This window comes from Pantherophis guttatus, chromosome 1, assembly GCF_059756535.1.
Source record: "Pantherophis guttatus breed Tessera chromosome 1, ASM5975653v1, whole genome shotgun sequence".
Classification (NCBI taxonomy): domain Eukaryota; kingdom Metazoa; phylum Chordata; class Lepidosauria; order Squamata; family Colubridae; genus Pantherophis; species Pantherophis guttatus.
In genome coordinates this window covers 231,364,213-231,391,366 of record NC_142063.1, presented here as the reverse complement: position 1 = coordinate 231,391,366, position 27,154 = coordinate 231,364,213, and the positions used below count along the sequence as shown (strand labels likewise).

General features: G+C 36.3%; 1 protein-coding gene across 4 annotated transcripts in view; it reads right to left on the bottom strand.

Moving 5' to 3' along the window:
- The window catches only part of MYO6 (myosin VI), a 134,603-nt gene that overhangs the window by 3,626 nt on the left and 103,823 nt on the right, over nt 1-27,154 (bottom strand). The window contains exons 20-32 of one of the 4 annotated variants that reach the window (XM_060689157.2): nt 24,981-25,074; nt 22,882-23,012; nt 22,684-22,761; nt 21,923-22,052; nt 20,833-20,923; nt 18,437-18,587; nt 17,371-17,579; nt 16,871-16,949; nt 13,053-13,213; nt 11,148-11,186; nt 10,427-10,530; nt 2,568-2,699; nt 1,012-1,038 (exon numbers count right to left, since the gene is read on the bottom strand). In XM_060689157.2, coding sequence (XP_060545140.2) covers nt 1,012-1,038; nt 2,568-2,699; nt 10,427-10,530; nt 11,148-11,186; nt 13,053-13,213; nt 16,871-16,949; nt 17,371-17,579; nt 18,437-18,587; nt 20,833-20,923; nt 21,923-22,052; nt 22,684-22,761; nt 22,882-23,012; nt 24,981-25,074 — 1,426 coding nt within the window. The remainder of the gene's footprint in view (nt 1-1,011; nt 1,039-2,567; nt 2,700-10,426; nt 10,531-11,147; nt 11,187-13,052; nt 13,214-16,870; nt 16,950-17,370; nt 17,580-18,436; nt 18,588-20,832; nt 20,924-21,922; nt 22,053-22,683; nt 22,762-22,881; nt 23,013-24,980; nt 25,075-27,154) is intronic. The other 3 variants (XM_087882537.1, XM_060689158.2, XM_060689159.2) reach the window with 3 other exon arrangements.

The window sequence follows — 27,154 nt, the reverse complement described above, 5'->3', positions numbered from 1 at the left end:
TAAATAATTATAAATAAAAAATCTGGTTTTAGTTGAATAAAGAGGGTTGAAGCTACAATCACATCAAATGTGTTTATTTGCCCTCCTTATTTCTAGATAAGCTGTTGATTACTGGAACAGGAAAAAAAATGTTCAAAATATTGTGTTTATACATACAGAAGTAGCAGTTGTTTATCCTGCTATAAAAGGCAATATCTGTTAAAGTATTTCTCATCGTTAATATCAGTAGACCTTAAAGCAGCTCATCCATGAAAAGCAGATGGGTAAAAAAAGACCTTTTTCATATTAACCAGCCTTCAGTCATAATTATGTATCATTTGACACGACAAACATAAGCAAAAGCCCACATACTTTTATTTGTTTAAAAAAAATTGTTTTAAAAAAGTGAAATCGGTTTTCAATTGATGAATCGATTCACCAGGCAATTCATCATTTCAAGACATCCTCTTGCTGCATTCTGCAGCTAATGGAGACTGGCTACCCATCGCCTGAATTAACATATAGGACAGTGTCCATCTTGAGCTCTTTGTTTGGTATGTAGAGGTCTTTTTTCCTCATTCTCATGCACAGCTGCCCTCACCCAAAAGATAATCAACATAGTGAAGAAAAGCGCTTTCCTCACAACAAAGGTAATTATTTTCTCTCCCTAAAACAAGTTCCTAAATGTTAGGCTTTGTTCCAAATGTTAGTTGATTAGTACCAGTTTCAATGTTTTGCTACAAGGGGAAAGTATTTTCTCTTGGCAGAAGAAAGGAATTAAAATTAAACCAGTATACACATTTTTATTGAAATAAATTATTCGTTTCTGTAAATAATGCCAAAATTCTTAAGAGAGTGTGAACATTCCTGCTGTCCAATATCTTTACCAACAATTCTTTAATTATATTTAAAACAGACCGTATGAATGTTTCTAAAGAACAAATATAACTGTAGCAAAACACAATTGTGTTAGTGAAGTGGCTTCTATTTCCTCCCCTTTTTTCTAATTAGATGAAATAACCTCCCACTTACTTGAGTTGTTCAAAAATGGTGCAAAATCTGAAAACAAAATTTAATACTGAGCATGCAAGAGAAAATGAGACCATTGATCAATGGGGAAAACTTCCTTTTCAGGTGTCCAATAAGTTGCGTCTTGATGGCCATGATCGGCCATCCCTTGGAATGGCTTCAACATAAGAAATCAATGGAAGAGGACAAGAGCACTGTTTTTAGTTAAATGTATGCAAAGCACAAAAAGGGCTTCAATTTTTTTTTTTTTAAAGAAAAGGAATTTTGCCAATATCAAATATGGAGGGGCATAATAATTCCATCATTTACATACAATGCCATCATAAACTGCAACCTAAAACATATAATGCCATCTAGGAAAAACTACAAAGGAAGACAATAACTTTAATAACTTACTTCTGGCTGCCTAAGGTGGCCTTTTGTTATCTCAAGGGCTACTAGATATGATGACAATATATTACATCCATTATAGAATGCTTGCAGATTTCCTACAGGTCTGTAAGTGGGGATAGAATGCTGGATCAGATCAGCCTTGGATTTTAGTTTAGTTTAGTTTATTATATTTATATACCGCCCTTCTCCCGAAGGACTCAGGGTGGTGAACAGCCATGGTAAAAACAATATACAACAAAAATTTAAAAACTTAATTAAAATAATTCAATCATTGGCCGAATTTAAAACACCCAACTAAAATCATTTTAACCAACAGGGCTCTTATAGATGGGTAAAAACAGCCCCGATCCATTTCTCAGAATCCATGCTATGTCCTGGTTCCCATTCTCCCAATATTCAGTTTCAGAATCAGAACAATCTGGTCTAGCCACCTGAGATAATTCTCTGCACCCCAAAATCTCACTCTATCTCAGCAACATGTACAACAAAGGTCAAGCTATTTCTTAGAAAAAGTTCATTTGGCTATCCCGTGTATTATCTGATACAAGCCACATGGTTCCTTAATTTGGTTTTCTGAAATAGCACAGCTTCTTCCCCTTTGAAAAACATGGAAGTCTGAGTTAGACACGCAACAACAAACACTCTTCTACTTGAAGAGCATGCTCTGTACCACCTGGTGCCAACTATGATTATGGATGTCACTGTGTCCACAAACCTTTACCACGGTTCCTGCCAAGTGCTGTGGCCCAAGTGACTTTTATTTAAACTATTGTGATAAGAAGAAATTAAAAATCACCTGGCTTGTAGCAAAACAAAGCTACAAACATCTGGATGGTGCTTAGTTAAGCGCCAATTACTACTAAATTAGCAATATACTATTATACTTGTTTCTAAATAGGAATACTCTATTACTAGCTTCCTTCACTAATCCATCATATTTAGCCTGGCCTTTTATCTCAGCCCTAGAACTGAAATTATCTCAACCTGCAATCCATCCAATGCTGTTGGGTTAGGATGCTGCCCATGAATTTAGTCAATGCGGTAAAAATAAGCTCCTCAATATTCTCTAGGCACTTTTGCTCACAAGGATACTTTCCTTCCATATACTCACACACTTTTGTATGTGTGGGGGGGAGAGGAGGGGTTAAATTAAGATTTTCCCTTACCGTAATCAGTCACTGATTTGGGAGCCCGCTGTTCCATTTCAGTATTGCGTTTCTTGTTCTTGGCCTTCCAAGCATGATAAACCTTAAGTCGCCTATGAAACTCTTCTCTGCAAGCTGCCAGCAATTCAATATCTTTGATCCAGGAAAAGCACCAGGAGTGGAATAAATGAGAAACAAGTGAAAAAAGCAAATAGATGAATATGTTTATGAATTTGTTGACATGGAAAAAATTAGTTCACAGATCCTTATATTTACAATATGACACACATAAATACAGGGTGCATAAACTGGTAATTGTACAAAAAAAGAAGGAAAATTTTCTAAAGCTTACGTTCATAAAATATCCATTTTGTTATTTTCAAATGTTATCTAATTATTCTGCTATTTCAGAGGCCCTTTCAGAGATCAAGAAAAACAAAGGCCTCTTCCAGCTTTTGAGGCTCATAGTCAAAATGTTATGTATGTTCGTATGTTTCTTTCTGAAACATTAGAACCTTTATTTTATTTTGTTGATGTTAAATGAACACATACACATTGTCTAAATATCATATTCCCTTTGAGCCTCGAGCTCAGCCCAATTGATCCTCCCCTTCCTGCTGAATTGATATATATGGTACATGAGGAAAAGAGGGTTTAAATACAGAGAGCATAGCCATTAGATCCCTATCCAATGAGACCTGCGCTAAATTACATGGTGCAGAGAAAGCTGCTGCCTCAGAAGTTAGACAAATCAAACAAAAGTGTATGTTTCGTGATTTTCTATAAAGCCTCTCCACCCCCACCCCCCAACAAACATACACAAACACACCCTGCCAAGCTCTGAAAAAGTCAATATAGAGATCTCAGGATTTGGGGGCTCTCAATTTCAACCTGATTAATGATTATTCTGCTATTTCAGAGGCCCTTTCAGAGATCAAGAAAAACCAAGGCCTCTTCTAGCTTTTGAGGCTCCCGCTCAAAATCAAAATTATGTGTGTGTTGCTTTGTTTCTTTCTGAGGCTATTTTACAGTCTCTCTCTGTGTGTGTGTTTTTGTGTCCGTGTGTGTATCTGTCTTTGAGTCAGTCTTGACTCCTGGGGACTGCATGCAGTGTTTTTAGCAACACTTTTGAAAATGGTTTGTCACTGTCTTTTTCTTAAACTGAGGGAAAGTAACTAACTCAAAGTCACCCAGCTGGCTTTGTGCCCAAGGTGAGACTAGAACTCACAGTCTCAGAGTTTCTACCCAGTGCTTTTATTACACTAAAATGGCTCTCAGTGAGCCAATATAATATCTACCTGTCTAATTGCTGCCTATTTAGGAACTGAGTAGCTCAGCACCTGCTTTGCCTGCAAAAAGTCCACTGTGTAATCCCCATCATCTGCAAGGAGGGATGGAAAGCTACTGCCAGACAGCTTGATAATACTGGCTAGACAAACTAATGGATTAATTAGGAATAAGGCATATCCCTATCTTTCCCTAATTACAAGATTTAATATCACATCCAATTTAGTATGAGCGTGTTTTCCCTTTTAAAGAAAAATAGGATATGTAGACAGATCTGAACTAGTATCCTACCTTGGGGAAAAGAAAGGAGAGTTCATTGCATTTAACAGGCCCTGTTAGATGTAAATGCCTTATTCTCTAATGTGTAAATAGTGTATATAAGAACATCAAGGGTTAATTCATTCTTTGATTCCTAATGTATTCATGACTCATCACTCATTCTCATGACTCCACCCCCTGTGTATATAAGGAGCTACCCTCCACAGTTTCCCTGCTTCTATCTGTGAATATTCAGTGAATATAGAATGCCTTTATGTAAATAAAAAGAGTTGTATTTGAACTCTTAATTCTCTAATGATTTATTGAGTCCGATCCAGAAAAACATCGCAACAATCTGGTAGCAGAGGATGGTTTGATTGACTCAATAAGAACTTAAACATGTCTAAAAGAGATAGGCCCAACACCAGGGCATACAGCAAAGAGATGGAAGAAGATCAAGAAATAATAGATGAACAAAAAGAAAAGGAATTGAAAAGCAGTCCTCTCGGGTCTGAGATATTAAAACTGCTAAGACTCAAAGCAAAAATCAAAAACGTCATAAAAAGCGAAGGAATGACAAAAGGAAAAGAAATTCACGCAAATGAAAATAAGGACTCGAAAACGGTGAGCGATTTACCTACAAATAAAATTACAACGAAAGAGAGAAACACTGATCCCGCGCAAAATTTTGAATGGCAGCCATCTTGTTCTCAACAGACTTCCAAGATGAGCGAAACTGAACCAATCAAAGGACAAAATTCAAAATCTCTGGCGCGAAAAGATCCTCTCGATGCTGAAAACGAAAAGGAAAGACTTTATAACTCAGAAGAATCAGACACGGAAATTGAAGAAACACCAACAGAGATACAAATAGAATCAGCAATAAAAACACTCTTTAATATATTTGGGCCAAAACTAAAAATCACCAGGGAATCGCCGAAGAAGCAAGCGAACGAACCGATGCCTCGGGACCTGCACGCCTACACCCCAACTTCAAGAGCGACGACACCAGAGCCCAGAGAACCTTGCTGATTCCGCCCTACACCAAGGACAGAAGCAAGCGACATCGCTCACAAGAGAAAGAAAAGAACAGCCGTCGTCACCAGGACCCCAAAGACCGAGCCAGAAACCGACTCATCCGAAGAGGAGACGAGCGAGCAAGCGGCGGTGGAGAGAACCTTCCACGACGGAGACAAAGAAAGAATGAGCAACGCGCATGCGCGAAGTCAAGAAAACAACCCGGGAAGATTCGAACTCATGAGGGAACCACACAGACTCGTTGCTGACATCCCTACACCATTCTGCAATTTTCTGCATTTGCAAGACCACGAACTGCCTCAGGTTGTAAGTAACGGCCAAAGTAATATAGGAAACTTGCCTAGTGACTTCCCAAAGTTAAGGGTTGATGGTATTAATCTACAAGAATGGTATCAGCAGCTTCAGGTTATTTTCATGAAAGAGAACTTATTATTTTTTATCACTAATCCTCCAAGAAGACCTTGGACTTTAAAAATAGATAGATTACACCATAGAGCCTTTTTTCTAATAATAGCCAGTATATCTCCTGCAATGTATTATAGCATCAAATCAAATCTGACTGTTTCAGAAATTATTCAATGTATGTTTAATTTGTTCCACAGCGACAGTGTAGCCACTACAACAAGAATGTCCAAAGAATTCTTTTCATCTAGAGTAAAACCAGGGGTTTCTATAAGTGAGCATTTAATATGTTTAAACAAAATAAGGGCTGAACTGCATTTAAGGGGAGAAGTTATTTCAGACCAAACAATGAAAAGTGTTATTATTAACTCACTTGACTCATCATGGAACAATTTCATGTCACATCTTGATACCATTAACTTAGGATATTTATCCATAGAAAGTCTATCCAACAAATTGATAGCTGAAGACAATTCGAGAAAAAATCGATCTAACAATCACACAGAACATAGACCTGTTAGGAAAGTAGCTTTCCAAGAAAAATATAATGAAACATATAGATGCCATAATTGTGGGTCCAAAGAACATAATAGAAGAGATTGCCCCAGATTTTCAAAAGAAAGGCACAGACCAGAATACATGAACAGACACAATCATAGACAGCCTTCTATAGAAAGGCATAGATATAGGAGTCCACCAAATTATAGAGAAAATAGAGGGGGCAGAGAAAGCTCAAGAGATAAAAAATCTGGTTCACTGAATGGACTAAATAAACATGACAATACAAAACCCCAGCAAAGTGAAAATAATAATTGGCTCATCGATTCTGGAGCTACAAACCATACCACTAACAATAAAGATATATTGTCTTCTTTTACAGAAGATAAGTTTGTAATAAAAGTAGCCAATCAAGAAAAGGTTCAAGTACTAGGCAGAGGGAATGTAATTTTGTCTGGTTTAGGAAAAATAGAGGGGGTATTGTTAATACCCGAAATACCTCATAACATATTGAGTGCCATAAAACTAAGTAGGGACTCTGGTATTAATATAACTTTCTCAAAGGGAGAAGCAATCCTAGAGAAAAACAAAAGTAAAATAGGTACTGTGATAATTAAAGGGGGCTTGCCCTACCTCATAACAAAAGAAGAATGGCTACATAATATTGATTCAAATGTTGAAGAATGTATAGAAATAGATGATGAAAATGTTAGCAATAGTGACGATGATGATTGTATAATATCACATGATCAGAATGATGCACCCAACATAAAAAAACCAAAGATAGGTAAACCAATCCATGATGAGTGTGCTCACATCTTACATAGGAAGTTAGGCCATGCCAGCTTTCCTGTAGTACAAAAAATGACTGAACACGCAGAAGGTGTCAAAATAAAAAATTGTGAAAACTATTTGGAATGCTCAGTATGTAAGTCTACAAAACTAAAAACTAGCCCCAGACCAAAAAAATCTGCCAGATCAACTAACAAAATTTTTGACTTAGTACACATGGACCTAGTAGGACCACTTACTCCATCAATCACATATAGAAAACGTTATTTTCTAACAATAGTGGATGATTATAGCCGTTATGGTTTTGTTTACACATTGAAACATAAAGATGAGACTTTTCAAAAATTTAAGGAATTTTATAAACGCATAGAGACACAACATAATATTAGAATAAAGCAAATTATGACAGATAGAGGATGTGAATTCATGTCTAAAGAATTCTCTCAATGGCTAAAGGATAGAGGAATGCTACATTACACTTCCAGTCCATTTTCTGCGTTCCAGAACGGAATTGCAGAAAGGAAAAATTCCACACTACAAACTATGATTAGATGTACATTAGAGGATGCTGGCTTAAGTAAACAATTTTGGTCAGAGGCATTACACTATTCAAATTATACACAAAATAGGACCTGGTCCAGAATTATAAATAAAACACCATACGAAGTGATGTATAATAGAAAACCAAAATTGGCACATATGCATATTTTTGGAGTCACTGCAGACGTACACATACCCAAACAATTGAGAAGAAAGGGAGAAAATGTATCCAGAAGACTTAGATTCATGGGATATGAAACTGGTACAAAAGGATATAGATTCATTGATGGCAATAATAAATTTATAGTTTCCAGAACAGCCGTGTTCCATGAACAGGCCAACTGGTCTAAATTACATTTAAATGAAATATTCCCAAATAAACACATAGAAACAAAATATCATAAGGAAGGAACTGTAGATAAACAAAATATTAACAAACATGAAAACAAGACCAAAACCTGGACAAATAGCCAGTACAAAATAAAAACTGATACACTAACAAAAAAGGAGGCAAGATATATGCATGACAACAATAGTAAACCAGAAAGAACAATTAGGAACAACAGGAACAAGATGCCAGATAAATATAAAGATTACGTAATGAATGTAAATAGTGAACCAATAACACCTAATACGTACGAAGAAGTACTGAAACTTCCTCGCGAAGAAAAAGAGAAATGGGAACTAGCCATGAAAAAGGAAATGGAAAGTTTGAAAGGATTAAATGTGTTTACTCCCACAACTGCACCTAAGGACAAAACTATTATTGGTACCAGGTGGATATATAAAATTAAAAATTTGGAAGGAGGCAATAACCTGTACAAAGCTAGATTAGTTGCCCAAGGTTACGCACAAAAATATCCAGAGGACTATACAGACACATATTCCCCTACTGTGAGGACAGAGAGTGTCAAAACAGCTTTGGTGGTAGCATCAGCACTTAACCTTGATGTATTTCAATATGATATACAGACTGCGTACCTACACGCAGAGTTAGATAAAGAAATCTATGTAAGGGCCCCTCACAGCCAATACACAAATAAAAATGAAACTTGGTTGTTAAACAAAAGCTTATATGGATTGAAACAATCCGGTAAAAGATGGTATGATTGTTTGGTAAAGGTGCTCAAGACTATGGATTTTAACACCACATCTGCTGATAATTGTTTTTTTGTCAAAAAGAATGATGACTGTATTGAGTTTGTATTGATTTATGTAGACGATATTTTATATATTGGAAAACATAAAGGAAGAAGAGAAATTTTTGTGAACAAGCTGAATGAACATTTTTCACTAAAATCTTTAGGTAAGGTAAATAAGTATCTTGGTGTACAGATCAGTAAAACAAAAAAAGGGTTCCAGCTTACTCAAAAGGATAAAATTGTAGAACTTCTAAACAAATGTAATTTGAACAATGCCAAAACATGTGATACCCCCATGCAAACTGACTTTCTCAGAAATACTGATGAGTCATCTCCTGAATTTAAGGATAACACATTTTATAGATCAATCATAGGTTCACTTCTTTATATATCTAATTGGACTAGGCCAGATATAGCCTTACCACTTAATTTACTGTCCAGATATGTCAGTAAACCAACAATGTACCATTGGGAAGCTGTCAAAAGGATTTTGAGATACCTGAAAGGCACTTTAGATTTTTGCCTTATATTAGAACCAAATGGCAACAAGGAACCAAGACTCATATGTTATGCAGATGCGGATTGGGCAGGAGACACATCTTGCAGAAAAAGTACATCAGGTTATATTTTCTTTTTAAATGATTGTCCAATTTATTGGTATACCGGCAAACAAGAACTGGTAGCTACTTCAACTACAGAAGCAGAATATGTCTGTTTATCCAAATCTGCAAATAACCTTGTGTGGTTTAATGACTTAATTTCAGAGGTTTGGAAGAAACCTATTTTACCCTTTATCATAAATGAGGATAACAAAGCAGCCATTGAAATCTCCAGATCTGATGCTATTGGACAAAGGTCCAGACATATAGATATAAAGTTTAAACATGTAAGACAATTATCTCAAGACGGTTTTATAAAAGCTGTGCATTGTGATACTTCGGAACAGATAGCTGACATTTTAACAAAGCCTTTACCATCCAAACAACATAAATATTTAACTTCCAAATTGCATGTATTGTATTGTCCCGAATCTGAATGTAATTGGTGTTGTGTAAATAATCGGCATTTAGAGGGGGATTTGTTAGATGTAAATGCCTTATTCTCTAATGTGTAAATAGTGTATATAAGAACATCAAGGGTTAATTCATTCTTTGATTCCTAATGTATTCATGACTCATCACTCATTCTCATGACTCCACCCCCTGTGTATATAAGGAGCTACCCTCCACAGTTTCCCTGCTTCTATCTGTGAATATTCAGTGAATATAGAATGCCTTTATGTAAATAAAAAGAGTTGTATTTGAACTCTTAATTCTCTAATGATTTATTGAGTCCGATCCAGAAAAACATCGCAACAGGCCCCTTATTTAATCTGTAGCTGTCAATCTTGAGCTTGCTAGAAACAACTCTGCAAAAGCTAGGAACATCTGATACAAGCTGTATAGGCAGACTACAGCCTTCCAGGTTCTCATCTCCAACACTTCCAGTGACATCTGAACGAGTGAAAGCTTTCAGGTTCATGAATTGCACTCAACTTTAAATGTAAATGGTTGATATTGACAATAGACCAATCAAACTATTTAAAAATCATTAGCAATAAACATTTTAGATTAAGTTTAAATGTAATGACTTTGCATTATATTCAGTTAATTAACCCTGCTGGTTCTTACATGCGGCTTAGTTTTGAATGCTTCACCCTTTCTTTTCTTTTGACATATGGAGCTGTTTAAAGTAACTTTGCTCAAGGCATATTCTCCTTTAGAGCTGAATAAAGAATTATTTAGTGATCCAAGGCCTTTTTTTTTAAAAAAAAGAATGGTATCAATTCATTATATAGGCTTTCAAAACTGTGAGAGAGAGAAAAAAATTCCAAATATTGATGTATCCTGACACACCCTACATTTGAAACAGGACAACACCCACCACAAGAGGTATTGATTGTATCTCGCAGGTCTGCATACTTCCACTTGCTAAGGTCATGCTTTTTAATGCCAGCTGCAGCTTTGGTAGCTTGAACTGAAGGTCCCCTAAACACATCCAAAGAAACAAAAAATATAGAAATATTCAAGAAAGGAACAACTGAGGTCAAGAATGCAAAGTGGAAAGGAGGACTCATCAAAAAAAGACGGGTGCAAAGATTGGCAACATCCAAGACATGCTTCTTAGGCATATTTATTTAAGAGAAAAGGAAATTTAGATTGCAAATTACTAATTTACAAACTAATCATAAATGTCATCTGAAATTTTAAACAGTTTCCGAAAAAACCAAATGGACACATTATGTGAAGACCTAGTTCTCTATGCAAAGATCTAATGCTGGGAAACTAAGAATTCTAAATTTAGGAATGTTTGACATTGCATCCCAGTTTTTAAAAAAGAGAGAACAGATTAATTCTCCCTAGAGCAAAATAATAGCAAAACTTTATCAAAAAGTAATTCCTATTCATGCAATTCATAAGTATAATAGTGAATTAGAAAGGAAATGGGTACTAAAGTAATGCAGTGAATGAATCTTGATTAGAATGTATATTTTTTACATAAATGAATTAAATGGAATTTATAAATTAGCTGTCTTTTAATTTATCTTATAGTTATTGAATTTGGTGATTAAACTGATTTCTTTCTGGCAATCAATTACACCCACCTAGATAAGTATTCTGATATTTCTTTGACCATTTGTTCCCTATAAAAACATGAGGAATGTATGTTAGGGAGTTAGGATACAAGATTTAATGCATTATTTTTACAATATTAACGGATAACATAGTATAATAGATACTCTGAATTAACCAGTTTTGTATGTTTAACCTTTCAGATATGCAATATTTAAATCACAAGCATTTGCACCTATATATAATTGATCTGACAGACTGATACTCAAATGGAGTGTATTGATTGCATGCTCAAATTGTGATTAATTAGGAAAAATTAAAGTGAATTATTTTGCAAATTGCTTTTAAAGTGAACATTGGAATAATTTTACCCTCCCGCTCTCAATTTTTATAGAATTTCCCAAAAGGGAAAAATGTTTTCATACGCGGTCATTTGACACCTTGTTCCACTGAGTCTGTGAACAGAACATATTTAGGTTAGTCTGAAGTTCTCCTAAATTGGGCACTGATGTACAACATTACAAGATCATCCTGGACACAAAATGATGTTCTTATAAGATCACCAGGAATCTGGTTTCAACAAGTGGTGTTAAACATTTATTTAGGTTGTTAAATGATAGATGCATTTACTTTTCCTTTCTCTCACCACCATTACAGGTCTACAATCATCCCATAAGGTACTTCACAAGGTAAGAAGGGGATTGGCTTGAAGTCTCATTATAAACATCACAGAATAGAGGCACTGGAACCCACCTCCTTTCAATCCCAAACTATAGCTTTCATCAAACAAAACTCAATGATGGGAAAATAGTTCTCAAACTCATACCCAACAGAAAAATAAATACCCAGATAAACATATCTGCTTAAAAAGAAGCTGCTTCTTATGCTAAGTGTTTGAGAGAATATCTAAAAACTAAGAAAGAATGCATGTGATCAAATGGTTTATTCCAGGCAGGCAGGCAGGTAAGGGGGGGGGAGGGGGGGAAGGAAGAAAAAATTTTCACTGCGCAAAAATGCTGTCTCATTTTTGACATGACACTGATCTGTCTTTTAGGGTTGCAAGCATAATAAGAATAATAAGTAAGTAAGGCAATCTAAATGTTAGGTAGGTTTCCACATTACACTAACAAAGAAGGTACTCTGTTTGGGTTTGATATGCATATTGGGTGAATCCGGCCAAACACGATTTAATACAAAACCAAAGTTTTTCTGAACTTGATGTATGAGTCCCAGTATTAATTCTTCTTGAGGAGCAATTTATGAGGAACTAAAATGGAATTAATCCACACCAATATGGGCCAGGAAAATTTTCAAATGGCAAATCCTTTCATTGTAGCCTTTATTGCTTGTAGCACAGTATCAAAGGACACTATTTGACCAAGGGTCCAAACTTGGCAACTATGAGACTTGTGGACTTCAACTCCCAGAATTCTCAGAAAGTTGCCGAGTTTCAAGATCCTTGGCTTAGGCTGAACTGGGATGGAGAGGCATAACAAAATTCCTAAAAGAATTTTTCCTTTTTTCCTCTTTCCATAAAGTTCAGAAACTGCTCTCTGAACTATACTCCCAAATCTTTGAAAAAACATAGGTAGCACGGATGCCTAACTAACATCTGTTATAGCAGCTTCCCCATATTGGCACCCTCCAGATATTCTCTAAGTCAAATCACAATATTCAGAATTGCTTACAGCAATGGCTAAAAGCTATCCTTGCTGAGAATCTGAGGAACTGCAACCCCAACATAATTGGCTGGCAGAAAGTTGAGGAAAACTGTGGTATAGAATAGCCTCTAGATTATGAGTGTTCAAATACAGGAAGATATGCAGAATCATGTTACCTTAACTTAATGACAGTGTTCTCGTTATCGTCATCATTATTATACAACTTATTATACAACTGCCTTTTCCAGCAGCAGCATCACCAATGAAGTACAATACCTGCGCAAACTTGGGTCCAGCTGAGCCTCATCGTTGATGAGCTCAGATTCACTTTGGGCAATTCGCAAAGCCAGCTCGTGATCTCTGCGCTCTTGTTCGAGAATGGTTTGCTGCTGACTTGCTTCTTCACGTTCTTTGGCCAGCTGAGCCTCAACTTCAGCCTGCAGAGCCATGAAAAAGATAACTTAACCAAAATGTCTATTTTTCCATTGATACTGAACAGAAGGACTGTCTAGCTAGATCCAATACAGCATGCTAGAAGCCATGCCAGCTAGGATTTTTAGAACTAGTACTGTGAGAACATCTTAAGAAATACCAGTTTGTGGTTTGCAATTAAAATTGAACCCAATTATGTGCAAATGGTTACTGCTATTCAGTCATAATTCATTACAACCAATAGATGAAGCAAACGAAGGTTCAAACAATCTTAAAAGGTAAAGTCTCCGTCAAGTTAATTTTAACTCCTTCATTAAAAAGAAAAAAAAACTTCTTCATGAAAATAATCTGCCATTGACTTCTGTTTTTTCTTTTCTTTTGTATTGTAGCCTTGCATTCCCTGCAGTTCCTTGGATGTTTCCTCTCTGAATATTAAGTACTAAATTTCCCAACCTCAAACAAGTTGGCCAGGCACTGAGACTTCTTTAAATAGGAGCCTCTTAATTTACCCTAAACTTATTTAATTCAAAAAATATAAAACTATAAGGAGTCCAGTCTGACTGATACTTAAAATTGCACTACAAACTATAAATTAGACTAGCTGTATCAGAAACAACCTTGATTTCAAATTTGGGTGGGCAGAGGCATGGACAGAGAAGAAATTATTCTGTACAGGTAGCCCTCGACTTTAAAAAAGGTTCATTTAGTGACCATTCAAAGTTAACAACGGCACTGAAAAAAGAGATTTATGACCATTTTTCACACTTATGACTATTGCAGTGTCTCCATGGTCACAGGATCAAAATTCAGATGCTTGGCAACTGACTCTTACTTATGACCGTTGCTTTGTCCCAAGGTTATGTGAACCCCTTTTGTGACCTTCTGATAAAAGTAAAAGTAAAGTCAATGGGGAATCCAGATTCATTTAACAACGTAATTTAACAAATGCAATGATTCACTTAACAACTGTGGCAAGAAAAGTTATAAAATGGGGCAAAGTCACTTAACAACATAAATTTTGGGCTCAATCATGGTTGTAACTCAAGGACTTCCTGTATCATTCATAAGAAGTCAGATGGTCAATATCTCAAAATATTTTAATTTATCTTAAGCTGTAGCTTTTATTAATACTGTATTTTTTATTATATTTGTTATTCTGATTATTGCTACTGTAGCATCCATTTAGATAAATAAACAAATCTCTTGGCTCAACATTTTTAATGTTTTCCTGTATATTGGTCCACCTCTGGAAAGCTGCTGAAAAGTAATACAGTTGTAAGCTAAATACTTTTCTGGAGTGGTAAGTGGACTTAGTAATTCAGCTCACTACTTTTGATAATAATTAAAATCCCTAAGTCCAGTGAAGTAGATAAATAAGCAGAGCTACTGAAAGATGAGAGAATTAAATCCTTTAATGCTGAAGTTCTTAAAGTCATACTCAGAAAATTGATTTTAATAAAGCAGATTAAAATTTACAATTAATAAGAAGGAATAGAAGCAAACTCTTAATGCAGGAATGAATTAGAACTGCATATTGAAAAACAAAATAATGCCTTTGTTTAAAAAAATTCAAAAAACTTGTGAATTTAGTTGTTAAGAATGACTGATTTATCAATTGTCAGAAACTGGACAGTCATTTGTCCGGAATGATATAGAGCAGGGGTGTCAAACTTCATTGAGGGCCTCCTCAGGGTTGTGTTTGACCTCAGGAGGCCTGTGGGTGTGGCCATGATGGGCATGGCCAGCTCGGCATCACTCAGGTCAGGGGCACCTGTGGTGGCCTGGGTGGGGCTGGGGGAATCCACTTTTACTAGTAGTTTGTTTTGCTGGCACTCTGCCAGCGAAAACGGAGCTCAGGGGTCCTGCGCGCAACACCCCCCCCCCCGGACTCCACTTTTGGAAGTGACGGCATCCTGCAGGCCTCTGCTAGCAAAAAGGGCAACTGTGCACAGCCCTCCTGAGCTCTGTTTTTGCTGGCAGAGGCACTACGGGTCAGGCCTTTGCCGTTTCCAGGGCAGACTCACGGGCCAGATCTAAGCATTCTGCAGGCCAGATCTGGCCCCCGGGCCTTGAGTTTGACATCCCTAGTATAGAGATTCCTAATTGAGCAGGGAGTTGAACTACAAGACTTTCAAGGTTCCTTCCAACTCTGTTATTCTGATAGCTTCTGATCATGATATTGACAAAAGTGCATGATATACTCCCAGAATATACGTCTATATAATGAATCAAGGAAAAAGTACCATGAGATCTGAAGGGAGCTTGGACAACAGAATCTGTTGGGCTAATTCTCCTGTAGCCAATTCCCCTTCTGATCATCCTAGCTGCTTTTACAGTTGGCAACGGTGGCCAGAACAGCAACTTTCTTTTTGTTATTGTTGATTGGACTGTAAAAATATTGTCCTGGCAGACTAACCAATATTGCTGAAGCCATAACCGGAAAAGGTTCTAAGCAAAAGGCAGCTGAACCAATCAAGTGCTGCCGTTGGGCAAAGGGGCGATCCTAACATAACTCTGATAATCTCACTGGGCACACCCCCATCCATCTTCTACTTTAAAATTATCCCACACTGTCAACACATGCTTAAGGAATATGATTATACTGACTGTGGCATTACCTCAGGGCCATCTCAGACACTTAGCCTGAGCAATATGCCCTGGGGTTTAGTTCCACAATGGCAGCATAAGGGTTGGGGTTTTTTTTTTTTTGGTATCGAAAGACAGATTAATTCTACGATGATATATTTAATTGGCTTAAGTGATAAGATTGTAGAGAATATTGTAGTATTCTACAAGCTTCTACTTCTATTACATGAACTTCGTACATCTTATGGGAATTATGAAACTGACAGCTTAAGACTCAAGTATTTCAGTGCATTAATGCTGATACAGTCTGAAAATTTCACTTGAACTTTCTTTTTCGAACAGCAAATCCTCGAAGTTATTCCCCTATCCTAGCAGACTTCCTAGAACAATGAGCTGGCATCATCATTTATTCTGATCATGATATTGCCATGTAATCTTTCTTTCTGCTGTGGATGTTTTCTTATGCAGATCTGTTTTTGATTACTCAGTGTAGCATTCATCAAAAGAAAAGCTGACTAAATATGGCCTGAGAGAAAACGCTACAGAAAGGAACATCTGCTTTGCTGCTGAGACTGGAAGGAAGTCTACTAAAAAGTTATTGCCCAAGCTTGGCAAAGCATGTTTTCAAAACAGATTTCTATACCAAGACATATATGACTGACATAACCAACAAAACTCCCTCGGCAAGAAACAAAAAAAAGAGAGGTTCAGTTGATAATTAATGGTCTTCAATTGTTGGCACTATATGTATTAAGCATTAAGTATACACAAAAGGCATTGGATTTTGCCCATTCCCATTTAGATTTTATAATTTATAACATATAATCTAAAGAGATTGCCACTTTCCTCTCCCTAATAAATTAGCAGCAGAGTAGATTTTTCTGGAGTAAAATAGTTGATGGCAGTATGTCTAGTTGGATCATCCAAAAAGTTGTGCGGAGAATACAACATTGTCGTAATAGGATGGTTTGAAGATCCCCATCAGAGTCACCATATCTCATGCATGTGCACAGCCCATTATATCTGTGGATCAAGGTATAGGAAATGCAGCACAAGATATGCCTGCTCAGCCTCACCTGAATTCTTCTTTCTTCATCCTCTCTCTTCTTCCTTTCTTCTTCTTCCAGTTTTCTCTTTGCTTCAATCTCATATTTCCTAGATGGGAAAAATTGAAATCCCGTTAGATACAGACAAACATTAAAACCGTTTCACTCACTTTCCCACAAATTTTATTTTTTTCCTTTGTAACAGAACTCGGAACTGCTTGAAACAGCAGTCACTTCCAAAATATGGCTTTTGTTTAAAAAGTTGATGTTGGAGATGACCAAATTGAGCCTGAGGGAGGGGTCAAATGTGTCATAAGTCACGAGTCCCTGCATACTCACAAGAGATCTAGGTCCAGTCTACCATCTTCCACTCATTTCCCTTGACCACTAGTTGGCCAGATTCTTATAGAGAGCGTGCAATAAATCTTTATACTCATTTGAGAATATTGAGCCTGAATCTCCTGATTTCTCCGTTGCCTGACATTTGCCTTTGCTTCTACCACTCTTCATCTAGATTATTTCACACTCACAGTCGCCTTTCTTCCTCTTCCTTCTTCCGACGCTGTTCCTCTTCCTCACGCCTTTTCCTTTCTTTCTCCATTTCTGCCTGGATGCGTCTCAATCTTTCGGCTTCCTCCTCTTGCTGCTTCTTTTTCTGAAGGGCACCCAAAAGTTTCTCAGAGCTTTTAACTAGGGCATCATATTCCTTCTGAATCTGTTGTCTAGGCATGACAGTGGCCTGTAAAATAAGTTGTAAAAACAATCACAATAATTTGCACATATCATGTAGTTTTAAAAAAGCAAGACAGAAAGAAAATGAACCACAGCAAGCATACGGGAACTATGTTCCTCCATCAAAGCAGCAAAATTGATGTATTAAGATTCTCCTAAGCTTTGCCCACCTATTTTGATTTGACAAACCTTATACTTCCACCTACAAGCAACTCCCCTGGTATAGTGAACACTGTTCATCATGAATGCTGAATGTAGTATTGGTACAATTAAGACTTGTAAACCCAAGTCTACACCTTCGGTCTCTTACTAAAAAGTGTTATACCATCAAACTATAAAGGGATAAAATGGGACTTGAAATGTGTCCAGTCCTTGAAAAATATTCCTAAAAAAAAAAGTATTTCAGGTCACTTGCCTTTTTGGTAGAAGATATGTGCTTGAAAGCATGCAAAGCAACATGTGTCAAAATTTGAAATGCTAGAACATTGTTGATTAAAGTTTTAAAGTCTTATAAGTGGGGGAAATCTCTGCATTCTCATCTAACCCGTGAGTAGAAAAAAAAAAACAAGTGATAGAAAATTGACTGAATGATATATACGAATGGTAATATGCATTTTAAAACAAATGTGATGTCATATTCCAATTCTGTCAGCACTAAAAGTTTTGGATTGTCAAAATAAGCGAAAGAGGATTAGGATTTGAAATGTTACAGTTGGAATTCAACTTGGTACTCTACAGATATCAGTCTTCAACTGCAAAAATATTTCCATGGTCTCTCTTTTGGTTGTGCACACTGAAATCAAAGACCTCTGCCAGATCCTGATACAATGTTCTTTTATTCTATAGCATAAAGTGTCCTCCTACCTTGATCTTGGCCATCAGAGCATCAATGGACATCTCAAGGTCCTTGACCTGCTTGCTCATTTCTGCCTTCCCCTCTTTGAGAGCAGTTACTACTTCATTGAATTTATATAGCCGCTGTTTCAGTGTGCGAAGCTTTATTAAACCATCTATGCTGTGAAAGGAATGTTAATATTTTAGAAATGAGAGGCAGATAACAAAACAGACAGCTATTGTTCAAACTCTGCCCCTTCGATCTGCTTCGATCTGAATGAAGCCATAATAGTAGGATTACAATGGGTCTCATATTATCCATTTGGTCTACGTTGCAATTAAATTTTGGAATAAAAAATATGGACAAATAGCTTTGGAAACTCCCACAAACATAAAAAAATAGATACATTTAAAATAATAACTTTATTGTCATTGCATGTGTATACACAGTATACCCATACAACAAAATTCACTTAACACCCAAAGACCAGGTCCAACACACATAACAATCCCCAAACACACTCCCACCCATCACAATTCTCCACCCCTAAACCACCCAAACATATCCACACAACAGACCAAGTAATACTGTCCAACAGCTCACTGATGGTACCCTTTAGTTCATTGTTGAGTGTAATTATAGCTCTGGGATAAAAACTATTCAGAAAACGTGTGGTTCGAGTTTTAATTGTTCTGTATCTTCTGCCAGAAGGCAACAGTCCAAAAAGATTGTAAGCAGGATGGGAAGAGTCTCTGAGAATGTTATGCAACTTTCTCGAACAGCGAGATTCAAAGATGTCGTCCAGGGCTGGTAGCTGGAGTCCAATGATATTCTGGGCAGTTTTAATGAGCTTTTTTGTCTGCTACAGAGCTGTCCCATACCATGCAAGAATGCCGTATGTCAGGACATTCTCAATGGTGCTGCAATAGTAGGACAGAAGTAGATGCTGAGATAGATTTATCTTCCTGAGCATTCTCAGGAAGTACAGCCTCTTCTGTGCCTTCTTCACAAGCATGTTAAATATGTTGTGCATAAATGATTACATTATATGTGTCCTGCTGGATAGGTCCATGATTGCCATGAAGGATCCCAACTTCAGGCCCTGGAGATTAAACTCTAGTACTGAAAACCTAGGATGGTCAATATGAGGGACAGCACAATTGGAACATCAATAATACATGGGTTTATTTTTTCAAATTCAGTGAAACTCCAGTTTCTTACAAGCCGATGCAACAGATCTGTCATTTGATTCTTTTAGAACAATTAGGCCATGTTGTCTCTCCTTTTCTCCCCTCTCCTTCCAACTCTTCTATCTGAATGAGGAAAGCACTGCTAACTTCTATGTGAGAACAGTTGCTTTAGCATACATTTGGGATGTGCCATCTCTGTGTGAATATGCAAAACTACTTTTGCCATGTAAGCAAGGATAGGAACGCTGTGGTTTTCCTCTTTGTGGCCCAGAGGGACTTGCCACTGGTGAATATTTGTTTCAATTTCTATACTTGATTTGTTTCAATTTCTATACCGCCCTTCTCCAAATAGGACTCAGGGCGGTGAACAGCCAAAGTAAAAAACAGGACATACAAAAGAAACACTTTTGTAAAGAAACACTAGCAGCAAAAATGCTGGAACGTGCTGGAATTTCTAGCATGTATACACTATTGAAACAGCAACGTCTACGCTGGCTGGGGCATGTCGTGAGAACGGCTGATGGTCGGATTCTGAAAGATCTTCTGTATGAAGAATTAGTGCAGGGAAAGCGCCTCAGAGGGAGACCACAGCTGTGATATAAGGATAACTGCAAGAGGGACCTAAAGGCCCTGGGGATGGACATTAACAACTGGGAAACCTTGACCTCTGATCGTCCAGGTTGGAGGCTAAAGGTGCAGCATGGCCTTCTCCAATTCGAAGAGACACTTGTTTGGCAGGCTGAGGCAAAGAGGCAGTCCTGGAACCAGCGAAATCTGGGGGCTGGGCAGGGGACAGAATGTATCTGCCCTCAGTGTGGAAGGGATTGCCACTCTCGAATTGGCCTTTTTAGTCACACTAGATGCTGTTTTAGGAGCACGTCTTACCATAGTCTCACTAAACTTATCATAGTTTAGGAGCACTCTCTTACCATAGAGCACGATACCATAGTCTCTTGAGACAGAAGGATGCCAATGATCAGCAAAAATGGGAAGATTTAACCGTCTACATCGTTTCTAAGTAGAAGCTTTGAAAGAGAAGATATGGCAATATCCTGCCCATGTAACTCGAGGGCTGGTCCTTTGATACCAGTTTCCACAAATTGTGACTGCACTAATGACATATTATGAGTCCAGGTGTATGAGTGCCTGGGAATCCTTCCCATTACTATTCAGCACCTCATGAGATTTACTAGCAAATAGGACACAGTGAGTATTTATATAAGTCTTCTTCTTACCGTGGTTGATGCCTTCTCTTGCATAGCCACATACGAATTGTCTTTTGTATTTTAATACAGGCACTTGCTCTGTACTTGATTTTGTTTTTCACTGAAAATAAAAGGAGGGGAAAAGTGAGGGAAACCTCATCAACAAATGTCTAAATACAGAACCCACTATTGCGGGGGGGGGGGAGGGGAATGGATGGATGGATGGCTAGACAAACAGAGAGTTATATAGATTTTTACTACTGGATAAAATCTTGCGGATAAATCTATTTTATACTAGTGGATTTCCTTGTTTTATATATGATTAATATGCAAGGATAGCTAACAATTCTTGGGTCAGTGAGACTCGTGCTTCAATTCTCAATACTCCTTGTATAAAACCTAACTGGAAATGAAGAATTAAGAAAGTCTTCCATTTTAATATTTGATTTAATTGATTAGTAGCATTTTTACAATTTTGGCAGCAATCCCTTTAATAATGCATGTGGAAAATATTAGTACAGTGTCTACTACGCTTCAGTAGGCTCCTATATTGTGCTTGTAAACCCACAGGATTTTTAAAAAATTGAATAGACAAAATCTCACAAGATAAAAAAATCTTGCAAAACTTTGGGGTTCTCTCAGTATCTTGTGGGATTTCAGAAAAGGACACAACTTTCAATATTATCGCAAAAGTATACACAAAATCAAGATTAATATTCCTAAATTGTTGTGATTTTTGATAATCACACAACATTTCAGCCATTTCTTTATGAAAAGAAAATATTCTAGTCTTCCAAGTAAGTTTAAAAAGACAGAGTTATGGGTAGTTTTTTTAAAATTTTGCTCACATGATAGAAATAGCATAGCACTTAGACTTATATACTGCTTCATGGTGCTTTATAGACCTCTCTAAGTGGTTTACAGAGTCAGCATATTGCCCCAAACAATATGGGTCCTCATTTTACCAATCTCAAGGAATCAATCTTGAGCCAGTCAGGATCGAACTGCCGCAGTCAGCAGAATTAACATGCAATTCTGCATTCTAACCACTGCACCACCACGGCTCAGTGGTGATCCTCCCCTTATCACCCCATCTCACAAGATATTTTTGAATTCTTACATTTGATAACTGATAAAGAACACCACTGAACCTTCTTCCAACGGCTGCAGAGAAGCCAGTGGTTCACACGTTTAATCAGGTCAGCAAGATGATCTGGATCAGACTTCATGATTTGATCAAATTCTGCAAACTGAATACAGGGTGGGGAAGAAATGCCATTTAAGACAACCAACAAGAATGTTGACAGATGGAGAGTTCTGTTGTAAACAGAATGTTGCAGGCATGACAATGTGAAGAGACCCCAGGGTTCTGAACCCTAGTCATGATACTTAATAACATCTGGAATCTGCCTATTTTTTATATATCTGTGACACAGTACAAATTGTGATTACTTATTCTGATAGTGATTACTTATTCTGATAGTTATATAGAGGGCCTCCACTCAACTTTAAACTAGAAATGAAGTTAAAGCACAGAACCGAAGCAGTTAAAAAGTCTTATTTATCTGCCTTTTAGAGAATACATTCATAGTAAATGATTATAGGGGTTAACTATCACACTGACCACAGGGAATATCACTCTTAGCAGAGGTAGACCTATAAACAAAATAGTTTCTACCAATACATTAAACATAGAGATGCCCATGTCAATACAGATGCTAGTAGTGATCAAATGACAATGCATCATTTTATGAAATTACTTTTAAGAAAGGTAATGCTATCCTTTATCTCAATTATTTTGCAGGCAAGTTGAAGAGAAATTAATTTTTTAAAAACTCAATTTGTGTCCATTTATACTTCAGAGATATCAGCACTGCTTACCTTGCCAGGTCTAAAGAACACTTTGGTTAATCCAAATTTATAATCTTGTTCATTTAAGCCAAGGGCTTTGAAGAGAGCCTGAAAGAAAAGAAATTGACAGTTTTACAAATCCTTTGAAGTAAGGAAAGTATCTGTGAATATCAACTCACCATGAAAAAGGCACATATAAAAAAGCATTTGCATTCTGAATATAAATACCTTGCAGAAGAGTCTCGGATCCAGACGGGTCAGTTTTGCAGGCATATATTTTTTATACATGTTATAAAGTTCATGGAATGAGGCTCGTGATGGGAAACCACCTTGCATTAAGTCCAAAACAGACACCATGCCTAGAGTAAAAGAACAGGCAACAAAAAAAATCACCACTAAATTAAGATGATGTGATTGTCAGTCTTTATATTTTGAGATTGGTGTAAACAAACAAACAAACAAAAAGCTAAAACAAGAAACACAAGCCCTTATAAAGTCATTGTGGTTGAAGATGGAAAATGAGCTTCAAGTTTGAATTAAAATCAAGACTGAGTCTCTGTTGACCTTTCCAAATATTAGCCCTAATCTCTTTCAACTGTTTTAGCCAAAAATCGATGGAGTAAAAAGGCAGGCAAAGAAATAAATAAAACTTTATTTTCACTTTTAAACCAGAAAAAAATAAATAAAAACTAGATGAAGAATAATGTAATTCGTAGACTTTTTTTTTTTTTTTGCAATGTTCTGGTAACCCTTTATGGACTTTTGGCTGACATCAGGATTGAAAAATGGATGTTTTATGGATTTATAATAAGGAATGGGATATGGGATGAAGAGATATCTGTTTAACCTTAAGGGGGTGAAGAAGTACTACATTTGTTGATTGTTGTTGTGATGAAGGTTTTAATCACTCCTTTATTTCTTTCTTTTCTTTTTCTTTAGTCTCTCTTTTCTTTTTCTTCTTTTTCTCTTTTCTTACATTTTTCTTTTGTTTCCATTCTCTTTCTCTAAATTTAGTTTGTTTTAGTTAATATCATTGTAATTTAAATCCTTGATAAAAATATATTTTAAAATAGAATGTAATTCATGATTAAGATAGAGGGAAGGAACTTCATTACTTTCCTTGTCTCCTTTCCTACATTATTGCTGAGTATCCAGTCTTCAGACTAGCAGCCAAAAATTGAGTCAACAAAACACTAATTAAGTGAAGATGTTAAGGATTTCTGATTTGCTAAATTAAAGTTTAAACATAACTTGACGTGACAAGCAATAGGAGTGTTTGCCAAGTTGAACAGATGCTTGAAGACTAAAAGCTTTCTGGGATGCAAAAATTATAAAGAAATTAATAGAAATACTAGGATAGCAGCTAATGAAAACAAACAGTTTAGCTTGAAATAAGGCTTATTTAAGGACAATTATAACCATCCATTTCAAAAGCAGCTCTGTGAAATTGTTACTTTTGTTAGTTCATTAGGTCTTAACCATCTTTAAGTTACATATTAATGTCATCTAGTTCTGTTATGTCAATAAGAACACCTGAACACCTTCCAGATCTCTCTGCTAGGAAGAGGAGGATGAGATAGAAGGAATAGGCTGGATAGAAATCACCAATTGTTTAAGTTGTTCTATTCCTATAACACACTATAGAAATAGTACAATACTGGGGAATATTGGAGTGTCCCGGAGCCAATGGAACCGTTTGTCCTAGCTTTGCCACCCATCAGAATCCAGTCTGATCCAAACCAACTTGTACGATTCTTACCTACAAGTAGAATTATTTTGTTTTTCTTTTGGTGGAAGGAGAGGGATTAAATGAACACCTGAACTTTACTAAGAACATTCTATCACAATAGTTTAGAAATAGCTAATATATTGATAGTATTGAATGGCCGATGAAAAGATGGTATCTTCCTATTTGGATGATGCACTGTTCTTATATATTCAGTTTCCTTTGGGTTGTAGGCATTTGGAAATGTTTTGATCTTCAGGGTGGCTTTCACATATTTCTAAATAAACTACATTTTAAGTACATAGAATACCACATTATTTTTTTGCATTGAAGTTTATTAAGTTTATTTTTTTTTGATCTTTTAACAGTCATTACAGTACTATCTACATCTTATTATTTTGCAGAATAATTTCACTACAGCAAAAGAGCATTGAAAAAGCTCACTCTTTTTTTTATTGAAAAAAATTATATAAAGCCCTGCGATTCAGTATTGCCAATATCCTCATTTGAGGATATTGTTTGTTTGTTTGTTTGTTTAGACTTATATGCTAAATATTATTAGAGATCTAAAGTATCATCTTCAGCAGATACACTAAATTACCTGAACATTGGAGCTGAGAGAGGATTTGAGCACCTTCAAATTGGTGACTGGTCATCTTTAGATTAGGTTTGATGCATCGAATAAAGCTTGATCCCTATTGAAAAGGCAGAAGATTAGCATAATCATGATTAAGACTACTTGAAAGGGATGTTAGAGACAACTCATCCCACAATGCTCCTAAGTAGTCCACCAGTGGATATTTTTCCTTTTATACATTTATATATTGTCTCCCCACCTGTTTTTTTTTTAATAGCTATAGCACTTAGACTTATATGCCGCTTCACAGTGCTTTACAGCTCTCTCTAAGCAGTTTACAGCGTCAGCATAATGCCTCCAACAATTTGGGTCCTCATTTTACCCACCTTGGAAGGATGGAAGACTGAGTTAACCTTGAGCCTGGTGAGATTTGAACTGCCAAATTGCAGTCAGCCAGCAGTCAGCAGAAGCAGCCTGCAGTTCTGCACTCCACTGTGACACCAAGGCTCCTGAGTTAATAAACTCAGAAGCAGTAAATATGTTGAAATATTTAACTCTGCCCTAAAGACATTGCTTTTAAACCTCTATAAATATTATGTGAAAGCTTGTGCACAGAGATTGTCTTTTCATAAGACCATCAATAACATTCAATTCCTACCAAGCTTAGCACTTAGCAGAAACATGTAACTACTCAGATGCCTGACCTCTACACAAAGGGGTCAGGAGCCTTGGGAAAATTAGGTCTTCTAAGGTTTCTGATACTTGCTCTAGCAGTGTACAAATGCTGACAGGAAGGAAGATGGCTGCTCTGCTGGGGTCATTGTCTTCAGGCCATGGAGGTTTGGAAAAGAGGGCCGGGAGTATTGTTAAAGCCACTATACTGCCCAAGGTGTGGAGATTAGCAGCCCATTTCATGCTTAACTAATTTTTTTGTTTAAATGTGGAGAAATGCATGACGAATCAATTTCATTTGGAGGGATAAGAAAAAATAATTCCAATTATCTATTCAAAGCCATTTAAAAGGGAAACAAAAGGAGGAAAGGGAGGAAAATCTTAGAGCTCTAAATCCAAGGTGGCCAACTATAGCACCTTTATAATCTCTTTTTTTTTTTTTTTTTTTTTTTTAATTTTTATTATATTTTTATTATTAAGGAATAACAAAAAAGAAAAAAAAACCAATACAAAAAATCAATAATAAGGAAAAAAAAATAATAATTTTTTTTTTCCCCCAACGTGCTATACAAACGGAAAGGAAGTTTTAGGAACTTGAAGTCTTCAATTCTTCCAGAAATCTCTTTGATAAGGTACTGGTGCCGATTCATCCAATCTCCCAAGTGCAAAGTCCACAAATGGTTGCCAAGTGTTCCAAAAAACATTTTCTTTATATATACCACTTCTAATTTTAATATCACAAGTCAATTTATCATTTAATGCAAATTTCCATGTTTCATTGTACCATTCTTCTAATTTTAAATCAACATTTAATTTCCAATATCTAGCAATTATAATTCTCCCCATTATAACCAAAATCCTCACCAATTCTCTTTCTCCAGTTGTTAATGTTGTTTCGTTCAATATTAATAATAATATGGTTTCCAATTTCAATTTGACCCTCTTCTTAATTATTTCAAATATTTCATTTTCTATCCTAGACCAAAAAAGTTCAACCCCATTACATTTACACCACATATGAACATATGTCCCGAGTTCCACTTTACATCTCCAACACATTTTATCCACTTTATTATCCATTTGAAAGAGTCTTATTGGGGTCAAATACCACTTCCAAATAACTTTATAATTATGTTCTTTAATCCTTATTGATAATGTCCTCATTATTCTGCTAACCCAATTCATATTCCAATTTTGATCAGAAATTTCAATACCCAGTTCTTTTACCCAATTCTCTTTCATTACCCTTTGTGAATTATTATCAGAGTTAATAATTTTATAAATTTTACTAACTAATCCCTTTGGCCCAATTTCATCTTTTATTATTCGAGATGTCAAATTTTCAAATTCCGTTTCCTTTCTGCTCTCATCATTCCTTTCTTTGCATTTCCTATTCCATTTATTCATTTGAATTCTTTCAAACCAATTAATGTTTAATTTTCCATAAATTTCCTCTTTCCTCATTTCATTTTCTATAAATTTCAACCATTCACTAATTGTTTCCACTTTCTCTTCTATTATAATCC